General features: G+C 36.9%; 7 protein-coding genes across 11 annotated transcripts; 3 read left to right on the top strand and 4 right to left on the bottom strand.

The window, feature by feature from the left end:
* Positions 1–213: 213 nt before the first annotated feature.
* Positions 214–4,521, top strand: LOC108828070 (uncharacterized). 3 transcript variants are annotated; one of them, XM_018601629.2, is made up of 4 exons: positions 214–708; positions 1,377–1,590; positions 1,739–2,270; positions 2,505–4,521. In XM_018601629.2, exons 2-4 carry the CDS (start codon positions 1,384–1,386, stop codon positions 4,313–4,315), a joined length of 2,550 nt encoding a protein of 849 aa, XP_018457131.1. In that variant the 5' UTR covers positions 214–708; positions 1,377–1,383; the 3' UTR covers positions 4,316–4,521. The 3 variants fall into 3 exon arrangements, with proteins under 3 accessions (XP_018457131.1, XP_018457130.1, XP_056849906.1); XM_018601628.2 differs by having other exon boundaries at positions 1,371–1,590; XM_056993926.1 differs by lacking the exon at positions 214–708 and having other exon boundaries at positions 787–1,590.
* Positions 4,363–7,009, bottom strand: LOC108828072 (putative pentatricopeptide repeat-containing protein At1g69350, mitochondrial). Its single transcript, XM_018601630.2, is given in 2 exon segments — positions 4,363–6,177; positions 6,180–7,009. Coding segments are annotated over 2 exon segments (2,370 nt in total). The 5' UTR covers positions 6,937–7,009; the 3' UTR covers positions 4,363–4,564.
* A 161-nt stretch (positions 7,010–7,170) lies between these two features.
* LOC108823302 (uncharacterized) lies at positions 7,171–10,805 on the bottom strand. 2 transcript variants are annotated; one of them, XM_018596473.2, is made up of 15 exons: positions 10,660–10,805; positions 9,870–10,249; positions 9,703–9,780; positions 9,562–9,617; positions 9,353–9,472; positions 9,185–9,255; positions 9,000–9,093; positions 8,722–8,931; positions 8,365–8,616; positions 8,154–8,262; positions 8,016–8,083; positions 7,863–7,932; positions 7,705–7,779; positions 7,518–7,609; positions 7,171–7,429 (listed from the first exon to the last, which is right to left on the bottom strand). In XM_018596473.2, the coding sequence occupies exons 2-15, from the start codon at positions 10,197–10,199 to the stop codon at positions 7,354–7,356; spliced, it is 1,701 nt and encodes a 566-aa protein (XP_018451975.2). In that variant the 5' UTR covers positions 10,200–10,249; positions 10,660–10,805; the 3' UTR covers positions 7,171–7,353. The 2 variants fall into 2 exon arrangements, with proteins under 2 accessions (XP_018451975.2, XP_056850383.1); XM_056994403.1 differs by lacking the exon at positions 10,660–10,805 and having other exon boundaries at positions 9,870–10,628.
* Positions 10,806–11,009: 204 nt separating this feature from the next.
* LOC108823871 (uncharacterized) lies at positions 11,010–12,360 on the top strand. Of its 2 annotated transcripts, none has more exons than XM_018597163.2 (2): positions 11,010–11,214; positions 11,379–12,360. In XM_018597163.2, the coding sequence occupies exon 2, from the start codon at positions 11,443–11,445 to the stop codon at positions 12,193–12,195; it is 753 nt and encodes a 250-aa protein (XP_018452665.2). In that variant the 5' UTR covers positions 11,010–11,214; positions 11,379–11,442; the 3' UTR covers positions 12,196–12,360. The 2 variants fall into 2 exon arrangements, with proteins under 2 accessions (XP_018452665.2, XP_018452666.2); XM_018597164.2 differs by having other exon boundaries at positions 11,011–11,189.
* A 29-nt stretch (positions 12,361–12,389) lies between these two features.
* LOC108823872 (uncharacterized protein At3g61260) lies at positions 12,390–12,966 on the bottom strand. The gene is made up of 3 exons (XM_018597165.2): positions 12,817–12,966; positions 12,657–12,738; positions 12,390–12,591 (listed from the first exon to the last, which is right to left on the bottom strand). Exons 1-3 carry the CDS (start codon positions 12,870–12,872, stop codon positions 12,406–12,408), a joined length of 324 nt encoding a protein of 107 aa, XP_018452667.1. The 5' UTR covers positions 12,873–12,966; the 3' UTR covers positions 12,390–12,405.
* Positions 12,967–16,270: 3,304 nt separating this feature from the next.
* LOC108826236 (CLAVATA3/ESR (CLE)-related protein 10) lies at positions 16,271–17,927 on the bottom strand. Its single transcript, XM_018599621.2, has one exon. It carries the CDS (start codon positions 17,632–17,634, stop codon positions 17,311–17,313), a length of 324 nt encoding a protein of 107 aa, XP_018455123.1. The 5' UTR covers positions 17,635–17,927; the 3' UTR covers positions 16,271–17,310.
* A 4,146-nt stretch (positions 17,928–22,073) lies between these two features.
* Positions 22,074–25,635, top strand: LOC108823769 (probable WRKY transcription factor 57). Its single transcript, XM_018597049.2, has 4 exons — positions 22,074–22,605; positions 23,371–23,514; positions 23,674–24,053; positions 25,310–25,635. The coding sequence occupies exons 1-3, from the start codon at positions 22,238–22,240 to the stop codon at positions 24,050–24,052; spliced, it is 891 nt and encodes a 296-aa protein (XP_018452551.1). The 5' UTR covers positions 22,074–22,237; the 3' UTR covers position 24,053; positions 25,310–25,635.
* The last annotated feature ends 1,078 nt before the right edge of the window (positions 25,636–26,713 follow it).

Below are 26,713 nucleotides of genomic sequence, written 5' to 3'. Positions count from 1 at the left end.
CTGAAAAAACAAGAGAAAAGCCACTTCAAAATTATTCAGCGTAAAAACTGGGAAAAATGTAAAATGATGAGAGGCAAAAGAGAGAGAGAGAAAGGAGACCAGATGTTGACAAATAATATCGCGTCTCTGTTGTTAGAAGTGTCCTTCGTTCGATTTTATTTATTTTTATTTTATTTTATTTTTACGGGATCTCTCCTCACTCTTTCTCTCTCTTCACCGAACTTATCTCTCTTCACTCTATAAGGAAAGAGAAGACACCAAATCCGAGAAAAAAAGAGAATATAAAAGCTCTTATTCTTTTCTTTTTTATTTTCATTTGCTTTTAAGAATCAGAGAGAAAAGGAGAGAGAGACAGATAGAGATACAGACTCTAGAGAGAGAGAGAGAGATTATAGAGTTGGCCCATCGGATCAACGAAGACGATCTGAGAGTTTCTTTCCTTCTCTTCTCCCATGGAGTTTTGATTTTTCCGTACTTTCTTGTTAACTGTTTCTTAGATTTTCTCTCTCTCTCTCTGCAAAAAACTGTTTTTAATATTTTTGGTATTTAATACTCATTATCTCGGAAATAACATTTTTATTTAAATACTATAACTTTTTTTTAATTTCCATATTGTTAATTCGTATAATAATTGTCGCCGATTTGGGAGTGAGTGTTTGAGAGATTTTCTCTGTTCAAACGAGCGATTAGAGAGGATGTGGGTCTGAGGTAACAAAATCTCTCTCTCTCTCTCTCTCTCTATCTCCCATTTTTATTTTTATTTTATTTTCAATATTTATTAATTTATACACTTGTTTTAATTATTTTCTTAAAGCACTTTTTTAAATTCTAGTTGATTTTCCATATATATTGTTCTGTCTCTCTGATTATAACTTTTAATAGATCTTTGTGATAGATGAATTAAAGGTTAGGGCATTTGAGTGAATCGATCCAGTTTCTTATGTCCTGTCTTTACACTGTACATCGTACGGTGGATTCTCTGTCAGATTTTTTTTTTCTTTTGGGTCTTATGGATTAGTTTGGCGAGTTTTTTTCCATTTTCTTAGTGGATGATCGCTTCACCTGTAATGGCAGCTTCTTTATTTTATTTAGTTCTCACTATATTTTTGTTAGATATCGTGGACTCCCATTTGATCGGATTTTTTTTTTTTGCTATATATTTTTTTCTCCACTTTTAGAGCTAAATTCACAGTTTTCTGCAGAATCTGTATTATCAATAATTCGCATTGAATTTGATAATGATTTTCAATATCTGTTTTTTTTTGTATCTTGTGTAAATACAAGTCGTCGGTGACTTAGTTGTAATTTGGAAGTTTATTAGTACTTGATTTGGTTTGTGTGTGTGTTTTTATTTTATTTTTTTATTGAAGGATTAGGGAGACCATGGTTCACTGTGAAAGCTTCTTGTCTTCAATGAGGGATCTCAGCCAAGATTCAAACAATTGCAGCCGGCTGCCGTCGGGAGATAAAAATCATCAGAATGGTTTCTCCATGAGAGCTCCTCCCCCAGAGGAAGCCTCTTACTTTGGACACGAGAGAGATTTTCTGAAGCAAACCATGCTTCAACACGAAGCCGTTTTCAAGAATCAGGTATATATATATATCTAGCAAACCTTTCTTTACGGAGTTAAATTGTTTTGTTGTTCAAAAAAAAAAAAAAGCAAACCTTTCTTTACACACAAAAAAAAATGGTTTTGGTTTTTGATTTTAATTTTTTTTTTCTTGTTTGTGTGTGTAGGTTCATGAACTTCACCGTTTGTATAGAACACAAAAGAGCTTGATGGATGAAGTTAAAGGAAACAACCGGTCTGAACATACCCCGGAGAGCGCCATCAAACGCGACCTTCCCGCATTTCTTTTGGGAAAATCGGTGTGTGGTGAAGGAAGCAGCTCCCAAGCTTGCACCGTTCCTATTACGAAGGACGAGGAGGAGGAGGAGGTTAGACCTGTGAAGGTCAGGAGAAGAATGATTGATCTTCAACTACCCGCGGATGAGTATCTCGATGATGCAGATCATGGTCCTTCTCCTCCTCAAGAAGAAGCTGGTGAAAAGCAGCTAGGCAATAATGCTTCTCATGATCTGAACGCTTCTTCTTTGGTTATGAAGACTCCAAACGGATTAACTGACTTGAACGAGCCTGTCCAGTGCCAAGATGATCCTAATTCTTCCAGGGATATATACTCTCTTTATGGAAAAAACATTGCGCATTCGCAACGACAGTGGTTGGAAAGGAATTCAAGTCAAAATGGATGGATGGTTCAACAAGTAGGTGAGATGACACTTCTTATAGCTTCTTTTTCTTGTTTCTTTTCTAATTACTAGAATTTTTGTTTCTTTTCTAATTACTAGAAGGTTCGGGCCGGAAGCCCGAAACAACTACATTGTAATATTAGTTTCATCTCAACAGTCACTCGAACTAGGGACCTCTGACACAATGGTCAGGGTCCAATGTGTATATCTTCTAGACTCTGATGTTTTTTTTTCTATGGGCTGCACTTTACAGGGCATGGAAAAAACATTCCAAGAGAGAACTTATGTGTGCCTTCTTCACAGCCAGTACAAGTTCTTGCCAACCATGCATTTGGCTATCCTTCAACTGATCAGAGGAAGCTGTTATCCGGCGAATGGGAAGCAGCAGCTCGTCAAAGGAATCCTGAAGTTTCCTATGACAGCTCAAGTGTGGCATCAAATGCTCCAAGCTTGACTAACGGCTACTACCGCCCTGAGCCTAGCAGGACCTGGAGCCATTGGATTCCACCCCGGGAGAACCGAAGTAGCAGCAGCTCAGTTCAGAAATCTTTGCCGTTTCAAACGAATCCGTTCTTGGGTTTTAATGCACAACAACAAGCAAGAGCAGCAGATTCAAGTTCTGAGTTGAGAAGACGTGGTGGCGGCTTTGAAGGGGTTTACCAAGCGTTTAGTTTACCACCAAGCAACCTTAACAATGGCCCAAGAGAGGATGGTTCTTTGAAGCATCAGAGTTTTGAAAGTCTTCAAGGACCAAAAAGGCAGGAATGGTCTGCTGGATTGCCCTGGATAAAACCCAAGCCCCCTAACAAAAACGGACTAACCAACGGCGGTTTTGATTTGAATGCTGCTGCCGGTAGTGAGGCGGTTGATGGCAACAGTTTGAGGTCTTTTTCATGTTCTAACAACGCCAACTTGGGACAGGTTGAAATGGCTAATTCACTGAGTAATGGAAAGATTCTTGGATACTCAATCCCTCAGAAGCGTTCTATTAGGGAGTGCAACTCTTCCCTTAACCCTGCTTCTGTGTGTCTCAAGAAAGCAAACACTTTGGTGAATAGAAACTTCGATATCAACTTGCCATGTGACGCCTCGGCTTCTGAAGAAGTTGTTTTGGACAAGGAAGAAGGTATAAAAGCTGCCACTAACATGCACTACATTGACTTGAATTTATGTGCTACTGAGGATGAAAGTTCCGGCTTGTGTTCTAAACCAAGAGTGGAAACAAGAGCAAATACTTTAATAGATTTGGAAGCTCCTCCAACTCTTGAGAGTGAAGAAGAAGAAGAAGGGGAGAAGAAGATGCCAGAGAAGAGAGATGAAGCTGGAGAGACTCTGGATGAACTCATCAAGGGAGCTGCAGAAGCTATAGTCACCCTCTCTCTGTCTCACAACACTGATGAAGCTGCTTCCTCTACGACCGATGCAGTTGCTAACGACCCGCTCTCTTGGTTTGTGAACACGATAGATTCTTGCGGCAGTGATTTAGAGAAGAAGATTGATGCTCGTGAAGGCTGCTGCCGCGAGGAGTGTTCTTCAGGGGAGTTTGATTACTTCGAGGCAATGACTCTGAACTTACCTCTAACCAAAGAAGAAGACTACATGCCAACGCCTCTAGTCCCTGAACATCTGAAATTCGACAGGACGGATACTGTGGGAACCACGGTTAACAGGCCAAGGAGAGGACAAGCAAGACGAGGGAGACCAAGAAGGGATTTCCAAAGGGATGTTCTCCCTGGACTTGCTTCTCTGTCTAGGCTAGAAGTAACAGAAGATCTTCAAATGTTTGAGGGACTTATGAAAGCCACAGGCTACAACTGGAACTCAGGAGTGGCTAGAAGAAGCTCAAACCGAGGTGGGTCTAGCCGTGGAAGGAAACGACTGGTCAGCAACGTTGGCAGAGCTCCTGTTTGTTCTTCTTTGGAGCAGACAATAGATAACAACAATGATGTACAAATGGTGGGGGGACTTGAAGATAGGAGCCTTACAGGGTGGGGAAACGCAACTAGAAGACCAAGGAGACAAAGATGCCCTGCAGGTACTCCCCCAACTGTTGTCTTAACATAAAGTTTTATAGAGGGAGAACAAAAAAAAACAGAGAAACTGATTCAGCATTGAAGAAAACAGACAGATGTTTTATTATTCTCAACCATCCCCATGTTTGTGGGTATTGGTTGCCCTTTGTATATCTTGTCCTCTCTTACAAGGGCTACAGAAAAAAAAAAGAATTACATGATTGTGTTATATGTTAAGAGTGGTTGGTTATTACAAAATCTGCTTCTCTGTCTCTCTAACTCATCAATGTTGCTAAGAATCTTATGACATGTTGATCTGTAAATAATCTGCTTCCAGAGTTACGTGCTGAAGAAGATTTCTAAGAAACCTGTAGATCTCCTCTGTTCCGAAACAGGGTTCTTCCCCAGCTCCAAATCTGTAAACTTTCTGATCAATCTCGACCGAGCTGTAGCCAGGAACTTTCTTGAGACTCAAACTCTTCATAGCCGATCTCATTCTCCTGAACTCTTCCCATTCGCCTTCTTCAGCATATATATTGGACAAGAGCGTGTGATACCCCGTGTCGTCGGTTACAATGTCCGAAAGATCTTTCTTTATGGCTCTGATGATATCCATTCTCTGATGGATTCTGCATCCGTTGACAAGAGAGCCCCAAACGCTAGCATCAGCTAGGAAGGGCATCTCCTTGATGGTTCTGTATGCTTCTTTGAGATCACCGGAACGGCTCAAAAGGTCGATGAAACAGGCGAAATGCTCCGAGTTTGGTGAGACACCGAAGCCTCTCATCGAGTCGAAGTAGAGTTTGCCTTCTTTCACTGAACCAGAGTGACCACAAGCAGAGAGAACGTTCATGAAAACAACTTCGTTAGGTTCAGTTCCTGACTCCACCATCTGACTGAACGTAGATATAGCCGAACCGATACGTCCGTGCATACCGTAGGCGTTGATCATACTACTCCACGACACAACGCTCCTATTCGACATGGCCTTGAAAACGGTTTCAGCTGCGTTGAGATCTCCGCATTTGGCATACATGTCAACGAGAGCAGTCTCGGTGAAAAGATCCTTCAAACCACAGAGAATAAGCTTGTGGTGAACCCATCTCCCTTTCTCCAGCGAACCTATGCTTGAACAAGCTTGGATAACCGCCAAAAACGTAACTTCATTCATCTCGAGACAGTTACTATACATATAGTCGAAGAGGTTAATCGCTTCCAAGGAGTTACCGTTCTGAGAAAACCCGCAGAGCATTGAGTTCCACGTCACAACGCTCCTATCTTCGATTTGACCAAACACCGCAAACGCTGAATCCACAAGTCCGTTTTTAGAGTACATGTCTATCAACGAGTTCTGCACAAACTCGTCAGAAACATCCGTCCTTACAACATGTCCGTGAATCTGTTTCCCTAGCCGGACACTCACGCATGATGAGATCGAGCTTGCTAAAGTGAACGAGTCAGGTCTCATCCGCCGTGTCACCATCTGTCTGAACAAGCGCAACGCCTCCATCACCATACCTTTGTTTGCGTATAGAGATATAAGAGAGTTCCACGACACGATATTCCCATCACCAACCTCACGTAAAACCGCCTCGGAGTCGCTAAACCTCCCGCACTCAGCGTACAGCTCGACCAAGGCGGGAGAAAGAGACTCGTAGCTCGGATCTAGCTCTCGTCTGACTGCAAAACCATGGACAGACTTTCCTTCTCTAACTAACTTCAACAATCCACAAGAGCTCAAAACGCTATAAACCGTAACCAAACTCGGCTCAACACCATACTCCAACATCTCGCGGAAACTCCTCAACGCCTTGTCGTAGAACCCGCCGCGGTTGTAACTAGAGATAACAGCAGTCCAAGAAACAGCGCTGTTCTTATCAACGATCCTCTCAAAGACTCTCTCCGCGCTAAGAAGTCCCCACACTTACTATACATCTTCACCAGAGAGTTGCATAACGTCTCATCATCAAAACCAAACATCTTCCTAGTTAACCATCCATGAACTGATTTACCAATCCTCAAGCATCCAACCTCACCACACGCTTCCACCACGCTAATCATCGTCACACCATCCGGCTCCACACAACCATCAACCATAAACTTAAACACCCTCAACGCCTCCACCACCTCACCATTCTCCAAAAAGCTGGAAACAAGAGTGCTCCACGCCACAACATCCCTCACAGACATTTCATCGAACACCTTCACCGCATCACTCAACTTCCCAGTCTGACCATACATACACAACAGAGACGTCTCTATCACATCGTCACCGTCCACACCGCTCTTGACAATCCTTCCGTGGACTTTCTCACCAACACCACCACCACCACCACCAGCGCAAGCCCTCAGAACAGAGGGGAATACGAACTTGCTGACCTGCGTATTCTTCTCCGAGACCAGCCTGTGGTAAAGATCGATGGCTGCGTCGAACAGGTGGCACCAGACGTGGCATTTGATGAGGACGCCGTACATGAAGGAGTCGGGGTGAGGGAAGGACTCGAAGACGAGCCTCGACGAGTCGGGAGAGCCCATGTGAGTGTAGGATTCGATGAGCTTTGTTACGGGAAGAGGGTCGTGACGGAGACGGCCGGCGACGAGGAGGTGGGCGTGGAGCTGGGTTAGTGTTCGTAAACTCGAGCATGATCTGAACAATGGCATGTACTGCGTCATCTCGACAACATTGACAGAAGAGAAGAAAGGGAGAGAGACAAAACAGTCTTTTGACTATGTTCCAACTGTTTCATTTCAGTTGTTGTCAAGTGAAATATTTTAATATTATAATTTTATTATTTATATAATTAACCACATTTCAATTAATGAAAAAAATTAAATAACAGATAAAATTAATAAATTTTGTATTTAAATTATAAATCATAAATTAAAAATTTTAAGGACACAGCTAAATTGGAACTGAAGAAGTAAACTATTAACAAGATTCAGACATTAAAAAGGGTAAGAGAGGGTTTTGTTTTGCACCCGACATCAACACAAAAAGGTAAGAAGCTCAGTCTTAAGACCAAACAGGAAAGAATAAACAACATACAATAGAGTAACTGTCTTGATTAATACTTTTTCAGTTTGATGATTTCATGGCCGTTGATAGACGTATTTGGTTCTTGGGTCAACGATAAGACCTTTTCCTCCGTTGACTTCAAGATCATGCCTGCCAAATATTCACATAACACACAGTTAATTATAACAAATCCAGTAACTGAAGAACATTTTTTAGAGAGTGAGCAGTAAAACGTAACTGGAAGACAAAGTCTGGGATTGTCAGCTGCTCACGAGGAACGTCTTTGAACAGCTGCAGGAGCCGGTCCGCGTATACAACTTTCTTCCACACCTTTATATCAGAAAAAAAATATAGAGGCAAAGTTATAAGAAAGACTTCAACTCTTCTTGGCTGATGAGACTTTGAAATAGTTTAAGGAGTTTTACCACATTGTTAACGAACATTTGCATTGCTAAGATTGTCGCCTTCAACTGTAAAGTTGGATGAAGTACATAGATTGCCTGGAGGAAACAGAGATGATGAAAAGATTAGGACACGGAGGAGAGGAACCTTCCCCCAAATGAAAGTTTGAGTTTTATAATACCTGAAGGTTGCGCTGGTGTTTGCGGCCAAGTATCTGTTGTAATCTTTTCATCCATCCCAAATCTGGTTGGCTGTTTATTTTACATGTCAAAGGAATGTTACTGAAGGAAGAAGCATAAGGGATCTTTAACAAAAGACTAAGAATCAAACTTACACTTGTAAAGATGCTGCAGAATGGAAATAGACAATCGAGTAAGGCTTTTGTATCAAAGGTTCAAATTCCTGTAAACCAATTGCAGCATCGTTAAGACACACCATATAAAAGTAAAAGAAGAGAGATTAGGTGCTTTACCTTTACAACATAAAGCACAAAACGCTCCAGATCAAGACATCGCAGCAAAAAGTGAGCTCCTACAACAACCATCACAGGATGACCCTCGGTGTCAACACCACCACGGTACCTGAAATAAATAAAAACAGACAAAGCCTTTTTCCTCAAATGTCTTTACGTAGAGTCATTATTAGTCATCGGCTCCCCTCAAAGGACATAGAGAAAGCCATACACAATTTTCATCTCCGCAATTTCCGAAAGGTTGAGAGAATTAGCTTTTGCTAGGTATCTCGAATGAAGTGAGTATTCCTCTGCAGCAGAGAGAAGGGGTCCCCCAAGATCACCAAACCCTAGCAGCTTAACGAAATTGAATCCACTCTGTGCTTGTGCAGTCTTCTCCCATTGTTCCTTGCGCCTTTCATCTGGATCTTTAATCAATGACATGAAGGTGGGATCCAAATATGAATCAAGATGATTTGAGTTCCTGAAAATCATATGTTCATCATCAATCAAATCAATCAACAAAGCGCAAAGACAGACAAAAAATAAAGTTGCAAAGAGTGAAGAAGCAGTCAAAGAGTTCACCAACCTTCGTACCAAAGCAAGATCAGTGGCAGAGCGCTCAACTAGAGCTGGAAAAGACCTGTCTGTGGCTGGAGGTTTATTCGGCAACGCCTGTATTCTGATTTTACGTTCGTCTATAACAGTCTCACCGTTTTCATCCCCAACGTCAGCGGGGAGCTTTGAGATGGCAACCTCCTCCTCGTGCTCATCACGAGGAAAGTAAAGAGGAAGTAATCTAAATATTTTAGAGAGTTAGAACTTTTAACAATGGCTCTTCTGCAGAGTATAATGGTTTCAGGCTACCTTTTGTATATCTCTGTATCAGAGGATGTGGTGGTACAGAAAACAACGGCACTGATTTTATCTTTATGCTTCTCTAGAAAGCGACGAACAGTTCCTGGAGCACAACACACAACACACCGGTTTTGGAAACATGAAAAGTCCTTTTATCGAAAGCAAAAAAGAGACTGTTCAAGAAAGTGTCTTACTAATGGAAACATGAGCAGCTGGTTCTCGGGGATAGTTTTTGGCTTCTGTGTATATACAGTCCGTAGCAATACTGTGACGTTTGTTATGTTAAAACCAAAAATCGAGTTCTTTGTTGTTTGTAAATAAAAATAATAATACAAGACTTAAGGAAGTTTCACTTCACGCACCTTTGAAGCCCGTTGTCTATGAGAATCTCCAGGCAAGATCTATAACAGTGACTTAGAGCGTTTTCAGCAGCTGTATGATACTTGACTGCATACTTGGGTCCTACTGTATGGATAACCCTCCTGAACATGAAACCAAAAATGCTTCGTCCTTAAGATGTAATGTAACATGCCAATAGGGTGTAAATAAGTAACATAACCACCAATATTACCTCGCTGGTAGATCATATGCATTTGTTACTTTCGCCATCCCTGTCCTGCATCCACCCTGTCAAGAAAGAAAGAAAGAAAGAAAGAAAATCATCTTTCTATAAACTCTGGTGTCTAAAAGAAAAAAAAACAGAGTTCTGTACCAGTGTAGCACATTGTTCTGCAAGACCAGGTCCAGCAGCTGCATGTAGACCAGGACTGCTATGTGCCTCATCCAAGTTCTGTTCCTCCCAAAAAAAAATTCCAAGAGAAGTCAAAACAAAGGCCAGGCAAATAATAAAAGAGCAAATCAATCTCTCAGTGGTTAAACCTCATTGGTGGAATTGACGACAGCATCAACCTCGAGGTTCCACGGCTCCCCTCTCCAGAGGTAGATCTCGGAGTTAATCTCGTGATCAACAGGGAACTTAGAAACCATCCCATTCACATTCCTGCTGCTGCTCCCTGCTGCTTCAGAGGACGAAGCCGCCGCAGTAGCCAAAGGGTTTGCGCCACCTGAAAAAGACCTCTGCTGCTCAACAACATCGCTCCATCTCGGAATCTGATCCAGAGTGACAACGTAATCACCGCTCTCCGTTGGAATTCCACCGCGAGAGGTTGTTGTTGTTGTTGTTGCCGTGGGAACGGCCTGATACATCATTTGCAGATCAAAACTGCAAAACTTCTCTCTTAGAAAGAGAGGTTTGCTTGCTTGCTTGGCAGATTAAAAAAAAAAAAGCTTTTATCAAACAAAAAAAGTTGAGAGATTCCAAATGCCAAAACAATTATCAATCATCTCATACATTAACGAATCATCGATTCGTACTAACGGCAATTCAGAAACATACAAAGAGTCTCACCCAATTGAAACCAAATCCAATTTCACGATTAGAATGAAAAATGTCAGCAAGTGTAGGATAAGGACAACATCCCAAGTTAAACAAGATACAAACTTTTAGATGAGAGAGAGAGGAGAATTCTAATCGAAATCATTGAGCTTTCTCACAAAGATTTGACAGAGTTTTTTTTTATTTTTTTATTTTATTTTAAAAGAAAGCGAGAGGTGGGTCGGTGTCAGAGTCAGATACGAGGAGGGATTGAAAGAGAGGGAGGGTCTTTACCTGAAAAAATTGGATCACAAAAACGAATCTATGGTAACCCTAAATCCCCAAATTCTACTTGGGAAGAGGAAGAAGAACATTCATAATATACAAACTGTGATCGGTAGATATATGATGATGATGATGATGAGGTTGCGAAAAGACATCAAGTAAGCACTTGTGTTAAATAATTAAATTAAATAAAAAAAAAAACATATACGAATTTGAGTTGTCGTTTAGACACGACGAATATACCTCAGTCAGCTCTAAGCTAACCCTCTGGCTCGTTCAGAAGGTGTCGACACTGGCACGTGCAGATTTTGTCTGCACGCTAAAGGAATATAAAATTAGAAACGACACCGTTTAATCCCTTTTCTCCGTCACCTTCTTCTGCGTTTTGTTGTGCCAACTAAAAACAGACGAAAGCATCTCGCCGGAACAACGAGGGGAGAGAGAAGAGAAGAGAAGAGAGAAAGGCTTTTTCTTCTTCGCCTCGATCTCAGGACTTCTTCCATGAACCGTCTGCATCTGCATTTGAAGATTTAAAAACGGTAAAACCAAAAGTTTCAATCTCCCGTGAGTTTTCTCCATCTGTTAGGGATCCTAAAGATCCAATTTTTAATCCTTTTGATCTGATTGCATCTTCTGAATCTATAGGTTATTCAATTTCATCCCTAAAAATCTAGTCTTTTTTACATATTATTATATATAAATGAATCGTCTTCACTTTGTACGGCCAGGTTCTTGAAATGATGACTGTTCCTCAAAGATTCCCAACTAGGTAACGAGCGTTTTGCGGATCCAATGTGGAGCTTTGCGTCAAACGTGATTGGCAGCATAGGTGGTCTAAAGAAAGACCACCCTCCTCCTCCTCAACCCTCCCATTGCTCAGACGACGAGGACGACGAGGTTTCTAACGTTAGCAGAGACGAGGAAGAAGAAGAACAAGGACTAGACTGTCCCATTTGCTTTGAATCATTCAACATCGTCGAGAACGTCCCTTACGTCTTATGGTGCGGCCACACTCTCTGCCAGAACTGCGTCTTCTCCCTCCGCCCTCCTGTCCTCGTGACGCTCTCAGGTCGAGACGTCAGTCTCCCTTTCTTAGTCTCCTGCCCATGGTGTCAGCTTCTTTCCTTCAGGGTTGTCTACGACGGCGTCCTCAAGTTCCCTAAGAAGAATTTCTTCCTTCTCTGGATGGTTGAGTCTCTCAACGGTGACAGGTCCAGAAGACATGGTACTGTTAGTGATGATAACCACCAATACTGCAATAACAATCTGATTGCAAGGCCTCCTGTTGTTGTTGTTGGGAGGAGGGAACCAAGCAGCAGACAGCAGTTCTCGTTCCACAAGTCGATTGATTTCTTCATCTCCTTCACCTCCAAGTTTCCTTTTGTGGTCGTTTTCCTTTTGATTGTCTTCTTTGCTATACCTGGCAGCCTCGTCGTTCTTGCTCTTTACTTCCTCCTCACCATTCTTCTAGCCGTTCCTTCTGGTTTGGTTCTCTATTTTGCCTACCCTATTCTTGAAAGGTTGGTTCATGAAATAACTTCATGAGAGTGATGAGCTCACACCTCCTGTTTTTGAAACTTTTTTAGATATTGTTAATGATTTGCAAGCTTGGGAATTGTAATTTGTGGTTTTTGAGTTTTTTAATTTACTGTTATATGGCAACTTTGGTTTTGCAGATTTGTGACTTATTAATTGATGATTGATTGATCATGTGTGTTTTAATTAATGTCTCTTAAAACTCTATAAATAAACGCATTAGTTAGTTGTGTCTTCATTTAAACAAGTTGTTCTCATGAGGTTTGCTTTCTGCTTAACCTTCAGCTCTTCCTTTATCTGTCTCTCATATGCATTTGCTCTTGCCTTCGAAACTATGCTCTCAATGCGTTCGTTGTCTTCGCTATATCTCTGCTTCGCCTTCAACTTTGTCTTCTCTACACCTCTCTGTACACATTCATCCCATCGATTAGTATTTAAAGTTGAAAGTTTAAAAAAAAAGGAAGAGGCACCTCTGTTTTATGAAGCTTTCTCTTGGCCTTTTTCGTCTTCTTGTCCTCCCATGACATTATCTTCTCCCTTAGCTTCTCGTACCTGCAAAATCTCGAACCTATTTGATGAAACCAACGTATGAAACATGACGATGAATAAAGAAAAACATAGCACACACACTTCGTTCTCGTTTTGCCCATCTCTGTTTCCTTCCATAGTTCCACCGCAGGTCCCATAGGCACCAGGTTCTTCTGCTCGCTGCTCGCTGCTCCCTGGTTTCAATTCACAACACAATAAAAGCTACAGGCTACAGCAGATACATACTTATATACACAGTGATTGCAATTTGAAACAAGGAATGTGTATAGTTTGTGAAATGCTGTTTAAGCAATACCTTTCCGTATACTCAAGCCATATAAAGCTAAAGGTCTCACAAAGGGTTTCCATTTTAGGAAGTCACTTTGATAGATTCCTTGTACCACCAAGAGAAGGTTCTCTTTTTTTTTTTTTTCTAAGCTTCTGAAAGGTTACTAAATGTGAGATTTGTTAAGATATCCACGTTTAGTATATGGGAATTTCTTAACATAACATTAAATCAGTTTTGTCTTTATTATTGAAAACACCATAGCACTAAGCACATACCAACCAAACCCTAACACAAAGTCATCACTTTCTTCAAGCACAAGCAGGAGCATTGACGTCTTTATGAGAGACAATAGCGATATAATCTTTGCTTAATATGTTTTGGCGTCGAGGAGTCAACTAACTTAGGATGAGAGACAATAGCGATATAATCTTTGCTTAATATGTTTTGGCGTCGAGGAGTCAACTAACTTAGGCTTCATCTCCGGAATGTCCTTAGATAAGTTAGATTCATTAGCAAAAGTGTGAGAAACGTCTTTCTCTTTAGCTGAAATTATTATTAGAATGTAAATACAGTATAACCCAAAAGAAACACATGATTTTATTTTTTCCATGTAACTTCATATCATCATATCCATAAACAAGACATACAGAGTTTTTTTTAGTATATGGAAAAACAACGAGAATCTATCTTTCTTGTCTTTTGTTTCCATATTAAACTGTCTCTCTTAAATAGAAACTTTAAAAACCCTACTGTTTTCTTAAGTGAAACTAGACTTTGACCCGCCCATTTTATGTTTTAATCTTTTTGTTTATATTAAATTATATGTATTTGTAATATTTAATTATAAATTTATAAGTTTAATAAAATATTCTTATATAAATTTTAAATATCCTAACTAAAATAATATAGGGGTGGGTCATAATTTTCTCCAATTCTAAAATCTTAATATCTCTTAAAACAAATAAAATAAATTTATAAATACATAAAATATATAAAAATATTTTGAAATATAATTTCTATTAAAATAAATTTGTTAAAAAATAATTTTGCGATGTTGTTGTTTATTTCTATAGCTTGATCCGTGACCGTATAATTATTTTTCCGTATAAATATTTGCTTTCACTTTAAATTTGTTCTTTATACTAATGTATATATATATATATATATATGAAATTAAAATATATTACATAATTATGGAAAGAGGTTATCTACTTATTTATAGTATTAATGTACATTAAATTTAAGATTTATCATGAATTTTTTGTGGAATCAATTTAGGAAATTATGCATTAAATTAGGAAAAGACAAAATCCTTAATATTAGGTTTATCAATTACTTCAGTGGCATTAGGTTGTAAATATTTTAAAAGTCTTAGGGTTAATTTTAAAATGTACTTCTATTTTAATAAGATAGATGTTAATTTTTCTTAGGTATTCTTGTCTAATATTAATAAGATGCAGAAAAAAATTAAAAATGTTCTAAGGATTTATTTATGCCTACTACATCATTGCATTCAATGACTTTTTCCAACATTTATTGATACACAATTGATCCTAATTTATAAATATGTACACCCTACTTTTCTTTTAAATTTGTGTGTTTTGTAATTGTAAAATAGCTATGTCATATAACAAACGATAAAAATCTACATATTTAAATGAGTTATTTTCACTATAGGGCAGTTTTAAGTTTTTTATTACATAATGAGGCAGTTTATGCTACCAAGGTAGTTTTTTCTAACTATTTCTCTTTTTCCTAAATGAACTAGTCAGTGTGCAACTAATTCTTTGTTAACCAATTTAACATCTGTTTTTTCAGCGACAATGAATCACATATATTTCTATAAAATAAAATAAAGTGGGTCCATGTACCTTCTTCTTCATTTTTTTCTATTCAGTTCTTTATTCTTCTTTTTATAAAGTGAATATTGTTTTTCCAAAAGATTTTTTCCAGAAAATATGTTCATATTCAGTATCTTTATTATTCAATCTATCTTTTGAGATCTGTGAAGATATAGTTCTGAAATATATATTAAATGTCCAACATGTTGTAAAGTTGTGTACATTCGTTAGTGTACATATGTACATTAAAGGTTGGTGATCTATTTCAACGTGTGTATAAATGTGTACAATCGTGGTCGTGTACACATGTGTACAATCGTGGTTATGTTCATGTGTACAACTGTGGTTATGTACAATATTATATATATATATAATGTACAGATATGTTCGAAACATGCTTATTGCACATCAATTACAAGGTGTACATGAAAATTGTGGTGTACACCTATTTTCATGTACACCATATTCAGTTTGACTTGATCTATTTTATTATGTATTTTGATTTTTAGTAAGCAACCATCAATTCACCTACTCATGTACAACTTCTTCACATATACTAGTTCGTTTTTTAAGTACACGTGGACATGTCACAAAGTGTACACAAAATAACCAACAAACTTTTTGATTACTCATTCCAGTACTTCTTCGTAATTGCACAATGATCCTTGTTTTTATTGCTTTCATTTTTACTTCCAAAATTTCAAAGCTAATAAAATGTAGTTTATGCTAATAGAGTTTCTTTTCTTGTGTGTCACATGTACACCGGTATATGTACATGTTTACTTTTGTGTATGTGTATATGTTTACTTGTGTACATGTGCACATGTGTATATTATTAAACTGATGTACAAATAGAATATAAGATTAATATATAATTTTGTTTGATTTGTGTGGTTTCTTAACCTTGTACAAATGTGTATATATATGTTCACATGTGTATATGTATATAGTTTTTAAGCGATGTACAAGTAGAATACGACACTGAATTATGAGGTTTAGATATATATATATTACATTCAAATTATATATGTGTACACTCTTCCATGTACATCCCGAACTGAAGTTAATGTACACATTTTTAAACATTACATTTAAATTGTACATGTGTACACCCTTCTATGTACACCCCGAACTGAAGTTAATGTACACATTTATATATATAGTTAATGTACACATATATATATATATATATAAATGTGTACATTAACTTCAGTTCGGGGTGTACGTGGAACTGAAGTTAATGTACATATTGTACATGTTTACACCCTTCCATGTACACTCCGAACTGAAGTTAATGTACACACGATTTCATTAATGAAATCGTGTGTACATTAACTTCAGTTCGGAGTGTACATGGAAGAGTGTACACATGTACAATTTGAATGTAATGTACACACGATTTCATTAATGTTGCATAATTACGAAAATGACTTTATCTCCTTCCTTAGCCATTGTCGTCCAAAAACCTTAATCTCCGCCTATCTCGTATATTTTCACGATTCTTTATATTTTCAACTTATTTTGATGTATTTTTACCCAGATGTGATAGTTTTCATTCCTAAATCATGGATTTGATCTTAAAAGCACGATCCGAGATGGAGCGGTCATGGGCTTGAGATCTGGAAAAAAAAAGATGTTAGGATAAAATCTGAAAAAAAAATCTGGAAAAAAATAATGTTGTATGAGATTTGGAAAAAAAAAAAATATATAAATAAAAAATCAAAAAGGGAGAGAGAAAGACGTTAGGACACAAAAGTCTTCTAAAAGTTTAGTTGGTCAACTTTATAGTTAGTTAACTCATTTAGTTAGAAAATAGATAGAAAGTGAGATTAGTTAAAAGAAATTGCTCTAGTAGCAAAAACTGTCTCATAGTGTTATAAAAAACATGAAACTGTCTCTGAGTGTAATTGTTTCTATTTAAATTGCACTGGTTACAAAAAAGTAGATGATACACTTGGGGCTTTGAATTCTGTGCTTTTGCGGTTGCATCCATCATGCTACAGCTAATAAAGCCCAACACTGATTGCGAAGGTCCATTAATATCATAAAGTCCATAAAAAAGAATAGAGACTTTAGAGAGAGGTAATACAGCCACCCAAATTAATGGAACTCATGTGTTTCTCTTGATCATCATCAACCTACTCCTGTCTCAATCACACCAATGTATGGATGTAGTAATAACTAGGGGAGTAAAAGAGCAATATCCTTGATCCAAATATAAACTATTTCCAAGATTGTTTCTGCCCTATATTCCTGATAAAGGCCTCAAAAAAAACAAGCATGGAAATAGCAACATATAGTTTTGCTCATAACGTAGTACGTAAGTAGAAAACAAACATCAAGAAAACTAGTTTAAAAGAAACAAGATTTACAAGAAATCTCGATGAAACCCTAGCTACTAGCTTCTTTTCTTCCACTCCAAGAAATCTTGTTACTTCTCTACGTACGTACAGTTCAAAATGTGTTTCAGTTGTGAAGTGGGTTTGGACCGGAGGGGACGAGTCTTTTGTCGACGCCGTATCTTTCGTCAATCTCCGGCGGAGAAGGAGGAGGAGGAGAGAAAAGGGGTTGTCGGCTGCTTCTGTGGATTCTTTCGAGCTCAATGCACATAGAGCGTGCGTAGGGACGAGAGAAAGATTGGCATGAGCGGTGAGGATATGAGTAGTACGCGTGTTGAAACCTCCCGTTGGCTCCGTGGGATCCGTTAGTCCAGTTTCTTGCCGCTGCTGTTGCGGTTGAAAGAAGGAAGAAGACGATGAGGAAACTGACGATACTTTGGTTAGTCGGCATTGTTGCCGGTGAAGAGAGATAGAGAAATCTCTTAGGATTCTTGCCTTTCGTTGTCGAATAGAGGAAGAGAGATTCTTGGAGAAAGAAAGTTGAGCGATCGAGAGAGAGATAGAGAGAGAGATGGAGGAGGGGTGAAGATATTGGTGAATTGCGAACTGAGAGTTTAATGCTGCATCAGAGGATATGTATGATTATGATAAAATGTGAGGTTAAATAAAGAGGGTAAGTGTTGAAGTGATGGGTCTTTTTATATCGGTTATTTTACATTTTTCCATGACCATAAATATCAATCCGTGACCTTGTTACATTCCGAACCATAAAATCTTACTCTCTCCTAGATTTTGGATTTGTTCAAGAAAGAAAAAAATTAAGTTTGACTGATTACTACTTTAGATACCCTAAAGGCAATGAAGAAAGACAAAAAGGTATAATGGTAGGTTATATTGGGTTGTCGCGTGCATACAGTGTTTGGCCAGCACATTGTTTGTAGGCTATGGCTAAGTTTTGCTGGGTACAAAATACTCGCTCTGTATTTAATGAAACAAGAGTGATCTTAGATCCTTCAAAATGATCTCCTGTCCTTTTGGCTTTCATAGGAGCCTTTGAGAACGTTACTACTTGGAAGTTTTCTCAACAAGCAAAAAAGCAACAGCACAACTCAAGATGCAGAAACAATAAACCAAATTGTTCAAAATCATTTCAGTTTGAGCCAGACACAGATCTTTCACCAATTTGTTAGCTAAAATTAGTTAAAAGAAAATGGCAGACTCGGATTCTTTGAGAATTTAGCCGCCAAATGTAACAGAGAGAAGAAGGCTTCTTCGGGCTCATGTGGACCTAAAGTTATTAGTACGGCCCATTGTTATAGACATAGATTCGGCCCATATATAGTAAATAGACTTGTTCATATGTATTCCGTACACAAGAGTCTGGTTTCATTGGTTAACACTTAAAACTGAATCGTGTACGTACGTGGGGGTCATTTTCGAGCAGAGAACAAACGTGGTCGTATTAGAATCATGGATTCGCAATCTCTCTTTTACATTTGTAATCATGACTCTTAGTTTTTGTAAACAAAGATAATTTATTTTATAATGTTATAAGTGACGATGATTATATCTAATACTATATGTTGATGAAAAGAGTTTTTTAACCGCCGTATATTCCATGAAAATTGTATGATCGAATTCCAACTTCAAGGTGCATCGCTCCTGACTGCTGATGCCACTTATTGTAACTTTATGACTCGATCTCGCACCATGGGCCCCCCACTTTTGTCGACGCAGACTGGTCTGATTAATTAATACTATTGCATGGTCATCTATACAGTAGCTTGATTATATATATAACTGATTATAAGTGAGAATTGTGTGTATTATTTTGTGTTGTTTTATGTTTAGTTAGTATTTTTTTTTTTGGTAAAAGTATGTTTAGTTAGTATTATTTTGTGTTGTTTTATGTTTAGTTAGTATTTCTCTACAAGAATTGTGTGGATTGTTTTGTTTATGATATTTTTCACACATATTAAAAAAATGATTTGAGATAAATAAAATTATTTATAAATGCAGTTTACAGTTAATTTTAAGTTGAAAATTAGTATAATTTGCATTGACATTTTAAAATGACACTATTATGAAACAAAAAAAAATATTAAAGAAAAACATTTATTATGAAAAAGAGGGAGTATTTATCTATAATTTTACAATATCAAAATTTCTGTGTCGGAATAATTTGTGTATTAGTGTTGCTGTAGAATTATTAATTACATTTGATGTTGGCGTCTGTAAATGATTGCACTTTACTGTTCATGGTTCTATTTCCAACAGGTTTAACACCCATTAACATATTGTGGAAATACATGTATCTTTTTTTTTAAAGATGAAATACAGGTATCTTCCAATTAACATTATGTAAAAATCAACATTGTGTAAAAATAATTAACATTATATAAAATTATATTAATTAATTTCATATTTTTCTGAAACTCTTGTTAAATTATTTATTGATGTTGATGATCTAATGTATATCGAATAACTAAATAAAAGGTCCTACGAAACTATAGATAAAATTATGGAAATACAGGTAGGTGTCACTTTTGCGTGTACGCACAAATGATTCTTGACGTAGATGCTATCGTGTTCTTAGAGCACGTCCAACGCTAGTTTTTAACAATGTTTATTAGAAAAGAAAATATTATAATATTTAGTTTTAGGTTTTTGTGCCCGCAAAAGTCCGTTGGAGAGCGTAAATAAGGATCAATTCTTCTGCAAGTTCGTCACTATTCGTGGACCTCATTACACGTGTCGGTTCACGATTTGTCAGTTTTTTTTTTAATTCGAACCAAAAAAAAAGAAAAAAATATTCTAAATTTTCTTCTTGGTTATCAAGCCTGACGTGCTCTGAGTTGTGGGTGCCCTTATAACACATAGAGCAATAAACCACCCCATAAATGGTAAAGAGAAATTTTGGCATTTGAGTATGCGTATATATTAACACTTAATTCTTTAATTATCTGCAGATGCTAGTTAAGCAATGCATGTATTTCCCAAATAATTCAGTCAAAAAATGTATTTTCCAAAATTTTACTATATGGACAAAGTTAATTTAATTATATATATATATATATATATATTAACTTTACTCTTTCTTCTTCTTCTCTCTAATTGTATATTTATAATATAAATATCAGACACAAAATACACCGATAGTTGCAAAAATTTCTAAACAATATATAAGATAGATGATTCACTCCTTTTATCACCAGTTGGTTTTACATTGAAAGTTCATATAATTTAACATAGTATCAGATCCTGATCCACGCAATTCAATCCGATTCACATCGATCTGGTCCAAAATTGATCTATCGATCTTTCCGAATATTCTAAAATTGATGTTCAAAGAACCATCATCTCGATGGGACCTATATTAATAATTGAAAGAGATCATAAAAAATATATGAAATAGATGAATCATTTTATTATCACCTATTGATTTTAGATCGGAAGCATATCTACCTTAACAATAAATCACACCGTACCACAGCTATTATATAGATGTTGGTACCGTACTAGCGTGTGGTACATATGTTATACGTTTTCAACATCTTTTAACAATCAACAACAATGGTTAGACATTACCTAGACATCTGGCGCTTAACCATTTGTTTTTAAAAATCGATTAATCTGCTGATTTTATAGACTTACTAATTTTTAAATTCGATGTTAGTTAACGTTAACATGTTTCTCGAAGATGTGTTTGATTGACTGCGAGTGTGCGACCACAAACGGTTGCATTTCAAGGATTGGTGCTTTCAATAACGGTAGAATATACTCACTCTGTTTTATATTAAGTGTCATTTTAGCTCATTTTTCTTGTTTCACAAAAAATGTCATTCTACAATACCAATATAATTTATACAACCTTTCACCTCAAAATTAATTGCAAAATGCATTAATTTTATAAATAAATCTATTTATCTAAAATACTAGTGGTTAAATATATGACATTAATAAAAATATAAATGTATTTTAATGATTTTTTTAATATGTGTGAAAAGTATATGAGTGACAATTTTTGGTGAAACTGAGGGAGTAGTAGACAATAGAGTATGGTTAAAATAATCATGAGGATGGAGAAGGTCCACGTGGTCGGTTAATTGTCTGTGGATTACATTCGCTAGATTCTTGTCATGTCGACAACTAGCACGCAGGAATCGACATTAGTTAATTAACTAAATTTTCAGTCACCGAATACTAAATATACACTTTATTAAGTTGTTAACTTCTTTTTCTTAAGAGAGAAAATCAAACGAGTCTGTACCCTTTTTTACTCGTCTCACTGAAAGACTAATAACAAGTCGGTGATACTGGTAAGTAAAAACTTCTTAAAAGAAAAGAGAATGACTCATATTGGGCTCATATAATTTCTATTGTATTACAAACCCATATACTTTGAAGTAACTGTAAACAAACATGATACACAAAATTAAAATCATATTTTACTTTTTATAATTGATATATATTCTCTTCGTTTAAGAATGATCCATATTTAAAAAAAAATTACTTCTAAAAAGTTTATATTTTATATTTTCAATATATATAATAATTATAAATTATAAACTTCAAAATATTATTTGTGTTTATTAAATTTTAACTGGTTAAAAATTATAAAAATAGTTAAACACAAAAAATAATATATATGTATTATCGATTTTTTAAAAAAAAATTCTAAAATGTACATTAAATAAAGATTAAATGCGAATCCGCTCCTATAATAGGCGTCGATCTAGGAGGGAAAAGCATATTAGGGGCCCACTTCCCTACTTAAATCAAAATATAGTTAATTTTTTCTCCCCCCCCCCTTCCAGTTTTCACTTATCTCTCTCTCATGAATTATTAATTATTTAGTTTTCGAAATTTTCACTATCTTTCTAAAAATAAAAGAAAAAAATATCTCGAGAGAAAAAGACAGAGTCTGATCGGTGTTTGACGAGACACTGCACTTTACCGTTTAACTCTTTTCTTCTCTCTCTCTCTCTCTTCCAATCGCAAACAAACCCTAGCTTTCTCTCTCTTCCTCTCTTATCATCTCTCAAGATTTTACCATGACTGATCCTGAAGATCCCGATCTGAGCAACGACGACTCCGCTTGGAGACGACTAACAGCTCCAGATTCTGTCTTTTTCGACAGAGACACTTCCAATATCCTCTCTGACTTCGGCTGGAACCTCCACGATTCTTCCTCCGATCATCATCACAATCTCCCTTTCGGTCCCGGTTTAACACCAACCTCCGGTGTCCCACCTCCAGTCGCCACCACAGCAACGCCTGACCCCATTCCAGCTTCTCCCCGTTCCTCATCCGTCGCCGCCGCTGCTTCTTCTGTTGTCTCGACCTCTAATAATCCTTCGGCCACCTCCAGTTCAAGCGAGGGTCCAATGGATAACTCATCAACGAAAACACCGGAGGCACCGTTAGTTTTTTCTTCTCCCTACTAGTGATGAGACGAGAAACACGTGGGTCTTTTTCTTGCAGGGGTCTGATCGTAATTTACTCATCATTTTTGGACTTTGATGGTGATGTTGGTGGTGGTGGGGAGGGTTTTTAAACTTAGGGCCAAAGCCATAAGCGAATGAAATTCCATTTATTAATTAATCTCTTAACGTTTTTTCGCATCGCAAGTAAAATGGAGAATAGATTCTTTAGTACAAATAATTTAGCTGAGTATTGTGAATTTTAGTATATGGTCATGAATCGTCGGTGGCAGAGATAATGATGATGAACACTACATGGCCGCTATTGCGGCTGTGTGATATTAAGCGTGCACTCTACTCTACATCTCCTTTTTTTCTCCTCCTCGTCCTTTCTTTTATTAAACTAATTCTAGGTCAAAAGTGTGTCACGTTTTTTAATCATATCTAATATAGTATATATATAGCAATTGTTAAAAAGCTAATTGATATGTAGGGTTTAGGACTCAAAATGAGTGCAGATAAGTATGATTTTACATCGTTTCATTATCATGAACTCAAGTACCGTTTTTCTTTGTTTTTTGCTTAAATTTGGGTCAAGTACCGTTTTTGTTGCATGTATATGTTCAAGTTAATTAATGAAAGTATCATTAAAGCTCTTTAATTTTCGTGGTAGTTTGATTTTGAGATCTTTTGGCTGATTGGTTGGTTACTCTGTGATATGCATGGTCATATACTGGTAATATTTTGATGTTTTTTTCTTGTAGAAAGAAGGAGAAGAAGCAGGCTCAGAAGCGGATCCGGCAACCACGATTCGCATTCATGACCAAGAGTGATGTAGATAATCTTGAAGATGGATATCGATGGCGTAAGTATGGACAGAAAGCTGTCAAAAATAGCCCATTTCCAAGGTCTCCTATCTATTATCACTCTGTCCATTATCTTAAATTAACGTTGTTTACTTAATATATTAGCTAAAGAAATTATTTATTCATATAGACATGGTACACATCACACTTAGATCAGTAGATGCCAAACAGCTTTTACCGTTGTTTGTTGTGTATATATAGGAGCTACTATAGATGCACGAACAGCAGATGCACGGTGAAGAAGAGAGTGGAACGATCATCTGAAGATCCATCGATAGTAATCACAACATACGAAGGACAACATTGTCACCAAACTATTGGATTCCCTCGTGGCGGAATCCTCACAGCTCATGACCCACATAATTTCACATCCCATCATCATCATCATCATCCCCCTCCTCCATTGCCAAATCCTTATTACTACCAAGACATCCTTCATCAGCTTCACAGAGACAATACATCTTCACCCCGATTACCCCAATCTACTACTGAAGATGGACCTGATGCAGTATCGTCTATTCATCCGTCAGAAGAAGGTTTACTTGGTGATATTGTACCTCAAACCATGCGCAATCCTTGAGGTAAAGGTCCTATATATTTTTTAATTTGTTAGTGTTTGTCTATATATACGGTTTGGAGTTAATTCTATAAAAAGAAAAAATATTTTTTTTGGTTCGCAAGGGTTTTTTACTTTAAATGGAGCACATATGCATAAAGGGTTACTTTTTACTAGTCCGAAATTCAGAATCCAAATCAAAAGATATTAAGTGGGAGAAAACTCCCAGTATTTTTTTTTAATAGTGGGAAGTTCGAGTCGAGCCTTATAGTTCCCCCGAATCTGGAATCACAACATATATTATTAGTTAGGTCTGACATAACAGTGAGTCTTTTCCCATCTAGTTTTAAATTCTCATGCTTTCACAGAAACACGTCTATTTGATGAGTATTTATGTGAGGGAATCAGTATCGTAGTCTAATCAGTAATCATTGATTCAACCCATCATATATCGATCTCGTGGAAGAACTTAGATCACTTTGTAGATATGTCGGCCAGTGCTTTTTTAATCATTCATATTTACAGAACACATAAATAAAAATCGGATAATGCATATATGAGTAGTGGATGATGGCCTCTCGCTCTATCTATACTATATATATTACTATTAACTAGTTATTGGATTAGGATCAAGCACTGATCTATAGTAGTGCCTTCTATCTTACTCCTCTTGCTATAAGGCATATATAGGCTTTACTTATGTAAGGTAGAGATGAGCCCGAAATGGGTCGGCAAGATTATAGAAATGTCAACAGATATTAATAACGAATCTCAACTACTCCACTCAGTGTCACTCTAATGATGGATCTCCCCTTTTACATTTATATATAAACCTTAATTTTCTGTGTATTTAATTTAACTCAACTGCATGTGCATGACTATGTGTCCTGGTGCATCAACTTGTATATTATTTGTACGTGTCATGAGATGCATATGCATGGGGCATTTATATGTTGTATAAGTTCTGAGGGTGATGTGTTAGGTCACAGGAATGAATGCTTTCTGTTTTAGCTAAAGACAACCAAAAAAGATGAACAAGAAGAAATATATGAGCATCTTAGCTCCACGAGTTAGACCCTTTATTACGAAAAATATTGACTTGGAACATATGTTATAAGAAAGCTATATTAATCACATGAACAAATTATACACCATACATCAGCAGAAACTCAATATATATTAATAATAATTGTATACAGGGGTTGTTCTTATATGCTATTTTTTTCATAGATAAAATGACATATATGCATGTCTACTTGTATGATATATTCTCCAAAGCAGGTGCCATTATAGCAAATCATCATAATCTTGGTGACAGTAGCTAAGGAGGTGCTAACTCATTCCAGAAGATATTGCATACCAAAAAATTATATGGCCGAATGCAATGTGTTGTAATCAGAGATCTCTACATATGTTATTTCATTGTTGATCAAAGGTGTCTCATCACCGGACGGATGCAAATTCTTAAGGTATATATGTATAGTATATAATTTTGATGTAACTTAACTTTAATACATCTGCTGAGTTATGTGGATCCATACCACATGTAGATGCATGTATGTATGTGCACTTAAGGGAAAAATCGTGGAGCAAATTCCGATACTTTATATCTGCTTATCCCTTTTTTTGCTTTGTCTGAGTGTTATAATTACTTTAGATTTTTATCTTTATAACTTTAGGGTGATATTTTAAGTTTACCTTTATCAACTTTACAGATTGCAGGTGTAAATATGTCCGTGTTAAAGAAAAAGGATTGCAACACTATATCTTGAATATAACTAATTCAAACTAGAGAAAAAAAGTATCTTATTGCTTTGGTGAAAAAATATCTTCTAGTTGAAGTGTGGTGAAAATATCTGAATCGGAAAAAATGTAATGTACAACACTTTTGTAGCTTATTAAGATACTTCAATTATAATTTTTTTTTAACTTTAAAATACGGATACCATTTCTGAAAAAGAATTTGAATGTTTTACAGACCCAGAGGAAGGAAAATAAAACTTCGTTTACATAATAGTGAAACACATTTTGAAGCAAGCTATTTTTTTTTTGTCTTGGTGCCTTATCCTTGAATCCTGTCAAACCAAATGTATAAATAGGTCGGGTTCTGATACGCTGTTGTAGCAAGAGATCTTTGAGTAGCTGTGTCTTTTCTGTCCAGTGAATAAAGCTTAGTGCGTAGCTGCATCAACACGTCTTTCATAATCATATTTGAAGACCGGGAAGTGTTTGCGTAGATCCTTGCATTTCTCTCTTTCAACAGGTGATAGATAGATGCCTGGAAAATAAGATGCAAGATAGTTCTTATTTTTCCAGTAATCTGAGAAGATGAAAGCCATGGTAGTATTATGTCCTGAAGCGTTTGAGGATGCCGGATCCCTGACCTCGACAGAAGCCCTTTCCAAACACTGAAAGAGTACTCACATTCAAAGAATAGATGAGCTGCTGAATCATTGCTAACACTACAGAGCAAACAGGTTGGAGAGACGTCCATTCCCCATGATAATAGCCTGTCTCGAGTAACCATTCTGTCTCTCATGACAAGCCAAGTTATGAAGGCATGTCTTGGAATTCTTTTTTTTGAACCAAACAATCTTATGCCAGAGCACCGTAGGTGGGCTCGGGTAAAGTGAGGTATGAAATCTGGAGACTGAGAACTCTGAAGGATGCTCGGCCAAGGAGTTT

The sequence above is a fragment of the Raphanus sativus genome, chromosome 9 (assembly GCF_000801105.2).
Source record: "Raphanus sativus cultivar WK10039 chromosome 9, ASM80110v3, whole genome shotgun sequence".
NCBI classification, from domain to species: domain Eukaryota; kingdom Viridiplantae; phylum Streptophyta; class Magnoliopsida; order Brassicales; family Brassicaceae; genus Raphanus; species Raphanus sativus.
This window is presented reverse-complemented; position numbering and strand designations above follow the sequence as displayed.

Coding starts and splice junctions, on each gene's coding strand:
- LOC108823872 (XM_018597165.2), bottom strand. CDS start 12,872: ATGGGACCTGCGGTGGAACTATGGAAGGAAACAGAGATGGGCAAAACG. Junction 12,739..12,816: donor ATGGGCAAAACGAGAACGAA/GTGTGTGTGCTA, acceptor GAGATTTTGCAG/GTACGAGAAGCTAAGGGAGA. Junction 12,592..12,656: donor GAAAGCTTCATAAAACAGAG/GTGCCTCTTCCT, acceptor GAATGTGTACAG/AGAGGTGTAGAGAAGACAAA.
- LOC108828070 (XM_018601629.2), top strand. CDS start 1,384: ATGGTTCACTGTGAAAGCTTCTTGTCTTCAATGAGGGATCTCAGCCAA. Junction 1,591..1,738: donor AAGCCGTTTTCAAGAATCAG/GTATATATATAT, acceptor TTGTGTGTGTAG/GTTCATGAACTTCACCGTTT. Junction 2,271..2,504: donor ATGGATGGTTCAACAAGTAG/GTGAGATGACAC, acceptor TGCACTTTACAG/GGCATGGAAAAAACATTCCA.
- LOC108823871 (XM_018597163.2), top strand. CDS start 11,443: ATGTGGAGCTTTGCGTCAAACGTGATTGGCAGCATAGGTGGTCTAAAG.
- LOC108823302 (XM_018596473.2), bottom strand. CDS start 10,199: ATGATGTATCAGGCCGTTCCCACGGCAACAACAACAACAACAACCTCT. Junction 7,780..7,862: donor AACACCAGCGCAACCTTCAG/GTATTATAAAAC, acceptor TGTTTCCTCCAG/GCAATCTATGTACTTCATCC. Junction 7,610..7,704: donor AAATGTTCGTTAACAATGTG/GTAAAACTCCTT, acceptor TCTGATATAAAG/GTGTGGAAGAAAGTTGTATA.
- LOC108823769 (XM_018597049.2), top strand. CDS start 22,238: ATGACTGATCCTGAAGATCCCGATCTGAGCAACGACGACTCCGCTTGG. Junction 22,606..23,370: donor ACGAAAACACCGGAGGCACC/GTTAGTTTTTTC, acceptor TTTTTCTTGTAG/AAAGAAGGAGAAGAAGCAGG. Junction 23,515..23,673: donor AAAAATAGCCCATTTCCAAG/GTCTCCTATCTA, acceptor GTGTATATATAG/GAGCTACTATAGATGCACGA.
- LOC108826236 (XM_018599621.2), bottom strand. CDS start 17,634: ATGCCGACTAACCAAAGTATCGTCAGTTTCCTCATCGTCTTCTTCCTT.